The sequence below is a fragment of the Pteronotus mesoamericanus genome, unplaced genomic scaffold (genome assembly GCF_021234165.1).
Source record: "Pteronotus mesoamericanus isolate MK-2021 breed Mesoamerican mustached bat unplaced genomic scaffold, CSHL_Meso_final contig_74, whole genome shotgun sequence".
In the NCBI taxonomy this organism is placed as follows: Eukaryota; Metazoa; Chordata; class Mammalia; order Chiroptera; family Mormoopidae; genus Pteronotus; species Pteronotus mesoamericanus.
In genome coordinates, this window is record NW_026555247.1 from 24,616,623 (window position 1) to 24,629,815 (window position 13,193).

Here is a 13,193-nt window from a genome sequence, read left to right on the forward strand (position 1 = left end):
CCATGCCTGGGGATGAACATAAATCGGCAAGAGCCTGAAAACCAGGGGTTCAGGCCCCTTAGGGATGAGGGTCTAGGTTACCCCACCAGTTAAGCGACCTAAACAAGCAGAAGACATGCTAAGTGTGAAGGGAGCCTGCAATGTGTGTGTGCCAGCTTGCTAGGACTGCCATAGCAAAATACCACAGACTCTGGGTGGCTTAAATGATTGAAATTGATTTTCCTGCAGTTCTGGAGGCTAGAAGTCCGAGATCAAGGTGCTGCCAGGGTTGGCTTCCTCTGAGGTCTCTCTCTTTGACTTGCAGGCAGCTGCCTCTCGATGGCCACTCTCCTGATGCCTCTTGACACGCTCCTCCCTTTCTGCCCTAGCACCCCTGGTTTCTCTTCCTCTTCCTATAAGGACACCAACCAGTAAGACTGGATTAGGGCCCCATCCTAACAGCCTTACTTCAATTTAATTACCTCACTAAAGGCCCTATTTCCAAAAACAGTCCCATTCTCAGGCATTAATGGTTGGTCTTTAACGTATGAATTGGAAGGGACACAATTCACTCCATAACAGGGCAGTAGAGGAAGAAGAGAATGAATATCACTTATGAACTCAGAACCATCTGTGGCAACAGGACTAGAGCTTGTGCTATTAAACTTCCTGGTGTGCGTGTGTCTGTGTGTGTTCTGGGCAGGGGACTGGAAGGAGCAGTGGCAGGATGGAGTATAATCCCTGCGGGCACAGGTGACTCTGAGCCATGCAGGGGCCAACGTTGTCAGCGCCCCATCCACATCCCCTCGGTACCTGGCACTTCCTTACACCACAGCCCGACCTCCAACTGCCTGAAGACCCTGTGAAGCCGCTGGAAGCGCCCTGCCAGCGTTCACGGCCGGCCAGAAATGCCCGGATATGCCTGGCAGGAGCAGCCCTCTACCTGCAGCTGGTGGGAACTGGTGAACGCCTCTCCCAGCTCCTCCCCTCAGGCGCCTGTCCCTGCACCCTCTCAGCGGTTCCCAACAGGCTTAAGCTCCACTTGCCCACTGTGGTAACTTCCTTTATAATGAATGGGTTTTTGTTTTTTTTTTTGCTCTCCTTGTCTCACTTCCCTACTGGTGTTTTCAGGGATCAATGCCCCCGAACCCCTAACCCCAGGAAACAGTACTTGCACTAAAATCCTTATTGCGGGGTCTGCTCCAGGTGGAACCCAAATTAAGATATCAACAGTGGGCACAGTAAATTTGACATGTATACTTATTTGACTGGCTTCGTTCCCATTACACACCTTATTGCTCTCTCAGCTGGCTGCTCCTCTATGTTCTCTTCCAGGTCCCTAATTCATATTTACTACTATGGGTCAGGTGCTCGGGACACAGCTGGAAAATGGACAAAGAGGGGCCCTGCTCTCATGGAGATTAAAGTCTGCGAGGGCAGCCCAACCTTGAACAAGAGTGAATTATGTAATACCAAGAAAAATGTGGGAAGGGGGAGGCTACGGCAGCAGGAGGCCCTGAGGAAGTGACCTTGAACCTGGCACCTGAAGGGTTAGCAGGAAGCAGCATGCCACCAGTCTGCGCCTGGGCGCCCTCCATGGCAGTCTGTCCTTCTGTAGTCAAACAATAGCAAATGTGACAAAGGGTCAAACAGGGCTTGGGAGGGTGATATGGCTAACTCGAAATGCAAAATAAATCCCAAATCATCAAGAACTTTTATTTTACCTCATATTGAACTGAACGAGCAATTACAATACAAATATTTTCAAATCATAAAACATGTTTACATCAATTACACTAATAGAAAGGTGAAATCCCTGAGGAATTGCCAACAATAAATAAAGCACTTAGAAATAAAATGTTCTGAATTTGAAGAAAAATTTCCTGAAACTGTTCATTTGGGGAAGTCCATGGCCCTTTGCAAACTTCAGTTTCTCAAAAGGATATCCAATTGTTGCAAGTTTCCTGTCATGACAAGAAACTATCACTTTTAATAGAGGCTTATGTTAAAAGAGGGAAAATAATCAGTCTTCTTTCGATCAATTTGTCCATAGTTCTGGGGAAGCTATTGAATAGAGCAGGGAAGGAAAATATTTGCTTTGTGGTAACAAAATTTTACAACATACTAAGTACCAGTGCTGTTTTAACTTGTCATTAACTAAAATGAAGTGCTTTCTCAGTGTGCGAATGTTGTACAAAAGGTACATAATCTCCTTGCTGTTTGTGGGTGACAATGGGAAGACCCCAATTTTTGTGAAAGGGTAAGGTTGATACTTTAGAGATTCCAGGATCTAGGAAGGGCAAGGTTCTCTGTGAAGACCCAGGACTGAGATCTGGCTCTGTAACTCAAATTTCTCATCAGGAATAGAGTAAAAATACCACATTTCATTGAGGATCTTTCTCTCCCCGCCACCCCCAGCCCCCGCCCCTCTTTTTGGCACACTTTAGCATCTGAAATTCAAATATGCTTGGCCATTAACTGTCACAATTTAACTGTTAACTCTCCCCCACCTGACTTTCTTAGTGGTATGTAAAATAATAGTATAGTTTACAACCGATGCTTCTTTATTAAATTAAATATGGTGCTGTGGAGTTCGGTACACAGAGTGAACCATATAAAAATAAATATGACATTTAAACCCTGGTAATTTTCCCAGTTTAAAAGATGCCAGCAAAAACAGTTGGCGTCTTAAATTTCATCCTGAGCACCACAGCCGCAGGAAGAGTTAGAAAAATGGTGATGTGCGAAGAGCTCGTACTCCAGTTCTGGTTCTGTCCAGAACCAGCTGGGACAACAGTAAGGAAACTGATTTCATACTTCTGGGTCTCATTTCCTCATCTGGAACATGAGAAAGCATGATCAGATGGCCCCTAAGTCTTCTAGCCAAAAAGGAAGGCCATTTTAAATCATGCACCATTGAGAGTGTGTGTCGCTGTGGAAACGCCATAGCACGCTGCCCCAAAGCCAGAGGGGCTTCTTGTGCAGGTGGGGGGCTCAGACTCCGCTCCAGCCATCCCTGTTCCCCATCCCCCAACAGTCAAGGCTCAAAATCCAGAGACCGTCCTGGACCAAGTAGAAAACACAATGCATTCACAACTTTAGTAACTGATTGGGAAAGGATCATTCTTGAGTCTGGGCCAATTTGTAAACTTCTTTTAGAAACTGCAGAACTCTACTAGCTTAAATTAAACTAAATGTTTACCATAAACTTAAAATATCAAAAAATTACAGCAAGGGTTCACTTCAAAGTCTTCATGATTGACACAATTTCTACAGATTCAGCTGCTCTGGGTGCCTCCTTCCATGCCATAGAAGCATCAGCCAGAAAAGGCTCTGTGCTCTGAAAGAAAATAGCAGAGAAATTTCATTGAATTAACCCATTCACATCAGCACCCTGCTCCTACACTGAGATTGTTTTTATTCAACAGGAATAAGTGTGTTTGGCCAAGGAAAGCGCATGGTGAGAATCAGGTATTCCAAGTGATGAACAAAAATGGAATGTGATAATAGCATCCATTGGTTTATGGTAAATAACACATATATTTATATTTTTTGATACACATATTTTTAAATGCAAAGGTTACCATCTGTCCTGAGGATGTAAAGTACAGCATAGAGGATACAGTCAATAATAGTATAATAACTAAGTACAGTGCCAGGTGAGTACTTGAAATATCGGGGAGAACAATTTGTAAAGTGTAGGACTGTCTAACCACTATGCTGTACACCTGAAACGAATACAAAATAATACAGAATGTAAACTGCCATTGAAAAATAAAATTTAGAGGAGACTTGACTTTGGGCAGTGAATATACAATAAAATATACAGATGATGTACTATAGAATTGTATACCCGAAACTTATATAATTTTATTAACCAATGTCACCCAATAAATTCAATAGAAAAGAAAAGAAAATTTAGAATTGGAAGATGGGTAAAAACAGTGAAGGTTTTTAGAAGTACAAATCGGTAGTTACAGAATAGTCGTGGGTATGTAAAGTGCAGCATAGGAATATACTCAACAATATTGTAATCACTAGGTATGGTGTCAGATGGGGACTAGATTTATCAAGGCGATCACTTCCTAAGTTACATAAATGTCTAATCATGAGGTTGCACACCTGAACTAATGTAATATTGTACAACTATAATTAAAAAATAAAAACTTTTAAAAAAATTTTTTAAGAGACTGCAAAAAAAAGTTATAATCTCTCTTAACCTAACCATGTTAGACTTAAAAGCAGGAATAGCAGCTAGAATCAACAACTGCAGAACAAACTGCAAATTCCTAAAACTTCCTATTTAAATTTCAATTCCAAAGTTCAAAGTATTTTAAATGTTGTGATATGTTGCTTATGAAGCTACTAAGGTAGACTCCCTTCTTTAAAATCCTCTTACGCTGAGTCAATTATACATCTATATCTTGAACTCCTCCTCACTGAGCTGGCGCAGACACTAATGAATCCCTGTGAAACGCTGTAACTTGAGTATACGTGCTCGTTCCAGCAGATTCTTGGGCTCAGAGGAACAAGAGGTTTGGAGTCAAATGCTATTATTAAACAAGTAGAATATATGCTTTATGTAAAGTGGTGTCTGAAGTCAGTTTCACCTTTGAATTCCAAGTCATTGATTTTTCCCTGTTGCTGCTCTACCTCTACCATGGGCCTTGCCCCTTTTAATGAGAAAGATGGAGGCTGACAAAATGAAGAAATGATGACTGGTTGTAGAGACTACACTTTGGCTCTGGCTGGTGTGGCTCAGTGGATTGAGTGCCAGCCTGTGAACCAAAGGGTCGCCAGTTCTGTTTCTAGTCAGGGCACATGTCTGGCTTGCAGGCCAAGTTCCCAGTAGGGGGTGCTCAAGAGGCAAACACACATTGATGTCTCTCTCCTCTTTCTTCCTCCTTTCTCCTCTCTAAAAATAAATAAATAAAATCTTTAAAAAAACTACACTTTGTAGATCAGAAACTTATATGTAGTTAGAGGATGGGGTATTTTATTATGTCTTCAATTTCCAATGTCTTTTCCAGCAAAGTTCCTTAAATATTAAACACACTTCTTAAGCAATTTAGAGACTTACATTTAAATATAAATAATACTGGCTAATTATTTCTATCTAATCAAGACAACATGGCTTTCATCCTCTCTAGCCAAATGGCTAGAAGTCACAAAATAGGTGTTTTTAGAGGGCCAAAGACAAGCAATATTTGATGCACTTACTTCCAAGCACTTGCCAGGGGTATAGAACACTGAAGTGAAAAGCATCAGGGAGCACTGCTAAGAACCTGTTTTGCCTCATAAGTGACAGCAAATGTCACTGACACAAAATCAGGAAGGGTGGGAGAGAGGCTGTGCTGCTTCCATTATGACTTCCTGCATCCTACCCGCCTCTCCTATCACTCCCAGGAACACACTGAGACCAGAAGTACGCAAGAGGATCAGTTCTTTAAAAACAGTTTTTAATTGAAGAAGTAATAAATTTTCATTGCAGACAAATTAGAACACACGGACAAACAAAAGGAAAATGATTATCTGCTTGGGCATATATCCTTTCAGACCTTATATATGCATATATTGTCATACCCCAAGATATGCTTGATCGGTTAAAAGCATTATACTTTAGGAAGAGTATCTTTTAGTATTTCTATTTTGGCTTTGGCGGCATTCCTAAACACTTGTGAAGACCGATAGTGACTTGGGGCATGTTGCAAATACCCAAATGCCAAAGAATAAGAGTCATGTTTGCAGCCATGGTTGCTCAGTAGTTCCCCTCCAGGAATCCCTGTGGCTTGCTAGCCCGGAGCAGTAGTAACGTGGTGCAGGATGAGCCCGGTGGTGCCCTTGTGTGCTTGGGGAGTGTAATATCATTTGCCTTATTTCTACTGACTTTTTCTTACTTGACTTTTCCTCTTTGGGGGATGAAGAAGTAGAGGTCAGGTGTGTTTTGTTTTTGAGCATTGCCTTTATTTTTTTTTCTAGAATTAGCTAAATTTGTTGTCAATCAAAAGATGTTTTCATGCATGCAGGTAGTCCACAAGTGATGATGAGCACTGCCTTTAATGTCGGTGGGTAACGGCCACAAAAGAGCCTAATGAGAGTAAAATAAAGAGTTGTTGCCTAGTTCGTGAAGGAAAAATACCCTCATTCAAATAGGTCTGGGGTGGTCTCCGGTCCCCTTTCCGTGGGGGGATCCAGAGAAGTTGTCCTGCAGAAACACCACACCCACCAACCTGCCAGCCTGGTGCAAGGCTTTGCTTGCTTCAGTGGCATTATAAAGAAGCATCAAAGACTTCAAAAACACTATCCCCAGGCTAACTGCAACTTGATGACATGAAAATTAAAGGCTCTTACCATTGTTGTTACTGGTAGATCAAACTGTAGCCATCAATGAAAGAATAATCCGGGTCTTCTGCATAGGAAACACAGAGCAACATGAAGCCAACATTTTTTCATTAAGATCTTAGCCCTTTCAAATCAAGACACTCCACTCAAAGGTTCTAGAGACTGCCTTTTGTAAGAAGAAAATGTATCTGGCAACAAAGCCTACAAATGGTAGTCATGACTGCAAACCAGAGAATATTCTGGAAATCCCTATTATGATTTCTTTGTCCTTTTTCACTCCTGTCCAGATAGCAGGACCAACGGTAAAGTCATCTTCAAATATGGACAAAAAAAAGTCCCGCATTATGAAGTAAATCCTAAGGCAATAAGAAGTAAAATAATGTAAATCCCTATATTGTTCAAAAATGTAATTTAGCCACTAAATTTTTGCTCACCTGCTAAATGCAGCAATAGCTGTCTCTTCCCTCATTCCCTTGAACACAGTTAGGTAGATCTTCCTTTTATTCAAATACTAGATATTTGCTGAGTGCTATTATGTGCCCAGCACTGTGTTAGGTATGGTGAGTCATACAGGAAAAAACAAAGTGCCTGCCTTCAAGGGGTTTATTATTACTCAAAGAACTAACAAAAAAATGCTAAAAGGTGTGGCTCTCCCAGAGGTATGGTAACAGTCCACAGAAAAAAGAGACTAGTGATTAGTCAAAGATCCAATTATGGGCAAGGCACAAAATATACAGTATTAAGTTACATAGTTCTCGACAGTTATGCCTTCTATATGTTATATTTCTGTGTAATCCAAAGGAAACTATATCTCAGTTCTTCTCATGGTCCAAGATGAAATAATCTCTTAGGTAAGACTGCCTTATAAGATGTTTCTTTGGTACTCCAGGAGGTAAATTCTCCTGGATAGCTACAAAATAGATACAAATGACCAATTTCCACTCTGTGACATACAATAGTAAGACTCCAATATATACTTATTCTTTCAGGAATTTGATTCTATTTATTCCCTTCTCTCCCTTTATTTCAAAATTCTAGCTACCCCACTTTAAAGAAAGCCTAATATAAGCATTCCCAAAGGTGTTCCTTGGCAGCATACCTGGTAAACTTTTAGGAACTGGGAGAGGTCCTCTCCTGTAAGAAATGAAAACCAAAAGCTTTCAGAGAAGTTCTTGTTTTTCTAATCTACCACATTACACAACAAGTGCATTGCACTCCCATCAGATCTGGTTTCTGCCTTGGAGGGTCAAGAAAAGCTCAAGCGAAGCCCAAGCGCTGCAGACGTTCTGTCACACGGAGGACAGTGGTCGGGAGCACCGGGCCCTGCGGCTGCATCCCAGGCTGGCAGCAGGAACGTTCCAGCTGTGCGGGCAAGACTTCCTGCTCTCCTTATACATCAGCATCTTCACATGCAAAATGGGAAGAACAACAGCTCCTACCTCACTGTGAGGCTTAAAACAGCTAATTCATACGAACTGTTTTGAACAGTGCCTGGGATTCTTAAACACTGGTTGGTGATGGTCATGCCATCCCACCAAACACCCCATTATCTTTTTAAAAAGTGGACTAAAAATTCAACAACTTCAACTTCAAGGTACATAAAACAAAAGTTCTTCTCCTGTCCGGGTCTTTTACGTCAGGAGTGGCAAACTCTTCTGTGAAGAGCCAAATGGGATAAGTGATTTAGGCTTGTTGGCCATGTATCACTTCTGTCATAACTCTAGTCAACTTCAGTACGAAAGCAGCTATAGACAGAATGTCAAAAAATGAGTGCAGTCATGCTGTAGTAAAACTTTATATACAAACACCAAAATTTGAATTTCATATAATTTTCACATCATAAGATAGTATTCTTTCCATTTTTTTTCAACCATTAAAATATTCACAAGTCCTACCAACACAGGTAGATCAAAGTTTGCTGACTCCTGCTCTCTACAGGCTCTAAGACAGGTATAGGACTTGTGCACGAATAATAAACTTCATATTCAGGTATGATAATGTCCTCCTTGAACTATGACTAGTAAAATCCATTTCATATTTGTCCTAAACTTGCTATTTCCAAAAATCTAGCAACCTTCCTAAGCAAATACAGTGGTAGCTATGTTTCCATTGTAGTGTCTTAGAACACTAATGATAAATAATGTTTATTAAAAGTATTTTTCTTCATGTGAAAGAAAGCTGGTCATTACCTTGCCACGTTCGGTCCTACAGCCTTTCCCTGTGGGGCTGCATTCTTCTGTGGGCAGTAGAAATTCTCATACATGATGGGTGCTAGAGGAATCATCGAGAAATAAAACATGAACTAGCATGTATCTTCCACTATCAACAACATATGACAAAAAAGACTGATAGAATTGCCTCAATAAACCTCCACCACCCCCACCGCTCCACTCACCTGGTGGAACCTGTCCAGTTTTTCGTTGATTCACAAAGCATTCAATGTCCTTCTCAATGCTGCACATTTCTAAACTCTTACGGACTTCTTCATACATCTAACGACAAGAACATACGTCAAGGTAGAGAAGTAGCCATGACACTGGTGACATGGCTTATTAAAACTGGAGGTTTGTTATATGGCTGACTCATTTCCAAATTGTATTTTTTAAAGATTTAAGAAAAAGCACTGATGGGGCAAAGTAAATAGAAACCAAATCCCAAGATCAATGCTACACACAAACACAAAGACAATCACTTGGAGACAAGTTCTTCCATTTGATCCTACAGGTTTTCTCTGTGCTTAATTGTTCTTCTAAAGTGAATGTCTCATCTAAGTGAGGGTGACGATTTCTCAGCAAAGAAGGTTGCACTAACTTGATTCCGGTCTCTCTGAGACCCAGGGACCCCACAAGGATTGCTGTGCACATATTAAACCTGGATAATTGTCCTAGGAATGCCATTGAAGTAAATCTTGGACCCTGGAGTGACTATGAGCCTGGGCATGGGTCAGTCTGCTAGTACCTGGTGCTGTCCTGGAGTGACCAACTCTCCGAGACTCACATTCATGCTATAACAACTCTGTATGCCATAAATTAAACTGTATTTGGGTCTCCCTGCCCTGCCCTCCTACTCTGAATTTCTTAAAGAGAAAGTCATGGTGGTAAAATAGATCAGGAGTCAGGCAGGCTAGGAGTTTATCTAGGTCCTTCTATCAACTAACTGTGTGGCACTGGGCAAGTGACTGTATCCTTCTGGGCCTCAAATGAGATGGGTGAACTAATAAATGTCTACAGTTCCTTCCACTCCTGTGAATCTTCCCATGGATGCCTCTGACTTACATCATCATTGGTGACGCATTGTTTCGACAGCTGATTCATGTGTGACCACAATGAGTTCCGGAAGAATTTTATTCGTTCATATTCTTGAGCTTCAAACATCTACAGAAACATAACCATATGTAAATACATACGCAGAGAAAGAGGCCATTTGTCGACACTGGCTATGAAACAGTGTCCGCCTTCAATTATGCGAGCGTATTGTCCATTTAGGGCACTCTTCTCACCATCAAGGAAGCTCATAAATTCTTAGAGCAGGCAAAGAATGCAAGTGGATCCTAATACGGCATTCACATAGACAGAGTGGGAAATGATTCTGAAGGTGAGAGGTCACGATGAACCCAGACACCCAGGCCCTAACCTGAGCGCCAGCTCACATTTCCAACTGCCTTAGAGGCATCTCCACCCTGGTAGCCGGCCAGGCCCTCAGATTCCAACCTTCCCCCCACCCCCCACACACAGCAATGAATGAATTCAAGTGGGAAGATGCTCATGGTGGTGGATGCTAGTTGATGAGTACAGGGGGGTCCTTGCGCTTGTCTTCTCATCTTTGTGTATGTTTGAAATTTTTCTTAATAAAGAGGTTTTTTTTTTTAAGTTATAGCCTAAACAATAGTTTTTTGAATACATATGAATATCAACTTTTGGAAAATCAAGCTATTCTATAAAGTAGATGTTATTCTATTCAACAGTGAATGTTATGTATTAACATATTTTTAAAAATACTGACTACAAAAGTATTACATTTTAAAACTTTTTATAATATAAAATTTCAAACATATAAAAGAGTAGAGAGACTGGTATAATGAATTCCCATGTACCCACTACCTAGCTTTGTCAAAAACTTTGCCCAAAATCTGCTTCCGATTTTGTTAAAGTCCCTGTGTGCTTTTCCCAATCTCTGTCACATTCCCCAGAGATAACCATTATCCTAAATTTTATCATTCCCATGCAGATTTTTATAACATGCTGGTATCCATAAGACATAAATCATGTTCTTTTGCATGTTCTTAAACCTTAAAAAAAAAATGGCTTTACTCCATGCATTTCCATGAGAGTGTGGAGTTAAGGAAGTAAAGCAAAAAGAAGGTTTTAGGAGGGAGATAGTGACCTACAGTATCAGGTGGTAAAGACAGGTCAAATAAGACGAGAAACTGCAAAGGTCCACTGGACCTCACACCAAGGGGATCACTGGTTCCTCTGAGAGAGGGGGCAGGGGAGCAAACCCCAGACACAGCTGGGACAGGCAGGGGCAAGGAGGATGTGCAGACAGCTCCTTCGAGAAGCCTGGCTGTAAAGAGAGCAGCAGGTGGCAGATGGGAAGCAATAGCTCCTAGGTTTTAATGCCAGGAATGAGCTGAGTTTGTGTACATGATAATGGAAGAACTCCCCATTAAAGGGAGCTGCTGTGCACAAGGCAGGGGGGGAAAGGCAGCTGCAAGGGATCCTGAGGCCAGGTGGTGGGAGGGAGACCTTGATAGGACAGAAGCGGCCTCTTCTGTACTGTATCAGGAGAAACAAAGGGAAGGGGGATGACTAGGCCAGGAGTTCTCATGTTGGAATTCACATCAGAATCCCACAGAGGTTACCGGGTCCACTCCCAGAGTTTCTGATTCTGTAGGTCTGGTGTTGGTCTGGAATGAATCTCTAACAAGTTCTGAGATGATGGTAATGCTACATGTCTTGGGACCTCATTTTGAGAACCACTGATAAGATGTGTAGAGAGGGTGACAGAAAACTTGGGAAGTTTCCAGGAAATTGTGAATGACCTAATGTGCTGACAATGAAGGGGACCCATGGTGAAGTCAAAGGTGTAAGGGGGTTAAAATATTCTGAAGCCTGCTTACCTGCTGTCTGCATTTTTCTTATCACACACCAAGTGCACGTGAGCTCCCTAAAGGTAATTACTTAATTAACCATTAATGAATTCATCTGTTTCATGCCTGTGCTAACCCAACATTAGAGGAACACCTCAAACAGAGTTGGACAGCATGGTCAGGACAGGCAGGAGACAGAAAATGAGGTTCAGGGAAAAACATTCCAGTTCCTTCCATCCTCCTCTTAAATTTCTGATTTCTAATCTGTCCTCAAGGAACTCTATTGGAATTGGGAAGAATAATAAGAGGGTGACACATTCCTATAAAAGTAAACTCTACAAGTTCTAGGAGGAAGACCACCCCCTCCTGAGCGGCTTCCGGTTCCAGTTACCTCACAGGCCTTGATGTGCTCGCTCTGCCACTCTTCTCGGATCTTATCCAGCGTATTGATCTGCATCATATATGTCTTGTCTGCAAAGGCGGGGAGGGGATCGGATTCAGAAATGGGGCCGGAGGGCAGGTCGCAGACCCACCCCTCAGACTTGTCCCAGATGGCAAATGAAACTCGCAGTGAGTTCACAAGCCTCTGTGGAGCTCTGCACGTTGGAAGGCCTAATTACATCTCTCACTCTCATAATATCTTTGTGAAATAAGCACTGAACCAAGAAATTAGCAAGAAATGATCCACGGCAGGAGAAGTGAAAGCAGGCGAGGAATTCTGGCCAGGGTTTTCTTTGTCTAATTCCTCCTCAACAGCTTCCACCCCTTTTCAGGAAAATTATCCAATGAGAGATGCAGAGAAATACCTTGAGCCATTAAGGGCACTAGGTTACTTTAGTGTTGGGTTTCGAGACATCTTAAGTGACTGTGGTCATGAGAGGTTTCTTTCTTGCAGGATACTCTGGGAATTAAAAACCCTTGCAAACAAACACCTGCTTTGGATCTTGGATTTCAATGATGACAAGGCTTCGCAACTTGGCTGTTTGTTTCATAGCAGATAAGAGTTAATCAGGGCTGAAATGGGCTTTTAAAATAGATGTTCCAAAAAAAATCAGAGTGAGCCCTCGATTACAAAGCAGCTGCCACATGGCCCTACCATCACCATTCCAGTACATGTAAGGCAGCCGACTAAGCCGTCAGTGGCCAGAAACTGCTGCCTCATTTGCTTCCTTGCAGTTTCCCTTCCCTCCCTCCCTTCCTCGCTTCCTTCCTGTTTCTCCCTCCTGAAAGCCTACGGTATAGCCGCATGTCCTGCATTGTAAGGTATATCAATCTACCTTTCTTGGACAGATTTAGGATAATGTAAATCCCACTGCAATCCTCCCCCATCCCTGGAAGCCTCCTCACCGGAGTCCTCTACTGCTGTCTTTGCAGATGCCAGTTTCACAAAAAGCTGTGAGGACACAAAAGAACAAGAGATCAGTAATGCTGGGCCAGGATTCTGCAGGCAAAACAGACCTAAAAACAACGACTGTGAAGAGACAAGTGCCAGTACAAATCTTATTATGTTTCTCTCCTGAGTACATCATTCAACTAGCCTTCTAATCTTATCGCTATTGAAAACTATCCACCAAGCATCTTGCCCTACGCCATCCTAAAGGTGTACCTCTGCCTTCTGGTTGATGGCAGTCTTATATCTAGATTTATAAAATTAAATTTATAATATACCCAAGCAGGAGGCAGCCTAGCTCCAAAGAATACATGAGTTGAGTTTGAAGAAAGATGAAAAAAAAAACCAACCCAGACCCCTCCCTGGCTTATCGCCCCGCTGCCTCCCCCATGG

At 42.1% G+C, this 13,193-nt stretch overlaps 1 protein-coding gene across 2 annotated transcripts in view; it reads right to left on the reverse strand.

Moving 5' to 3' along the window:
* Nucleotides 1-1,673: 1,673 nt before the first annotated feature.
* Nucleotides 1,674-13,193, reverse strand: part of PSTPIP2 (proline-serine-threonine phosphatase interacting protein 2) — a 64,411-nt gene continuing 52,891 nt past the window's right edge. The window contains exons 8-15 of one of the 2 annotated variants that reach the window (XM_054583588.1): nucleotides 12,758-12,803; nucleotides 11,802-11,881; nucleotides 9,597-9,695; nucleotides 8,717-8,813; nucleotides 8,511-8,592; nucleotides 7,421-7,455; nucleotides 6,331-6,388; nucleotides 1,674-3,319 (exon numbers count right to left, since the gene is read on the reverse strand). In XM_054583588.1, the coding sequence (XP_054439563.1) occupies nucleotides 6,339-6,388; nucleotides 7,421-7,455; nucleotides 8,511-8,592; nucleotides 8,717-8,813; nucleotides 9,597-9,695; nucleotides 11,802-11,881; nucleotides 12,758-12,803 (489 nt within the window). In that variant the 3' untranslated portion in view covers nucleotides 1,674-3,319; nucleotides 6,331-6,338. Of the gene's footprint in view, nucleotides 3,320-6,048; nucleotides 6,068-6,330; nucleotides 6,389-7,420; nucleotides 7,456-8,510; nucleotides 8,593-8,716; nucleotides 8,814-9,596; nucleotides 9,696-11,801; nucleotides 11,882-12,757; nucleotides 12,804-13,193 lie in introns of those variants that run through there. The other variant, XM_054583587.1, reaches the window with a different exon arrangement.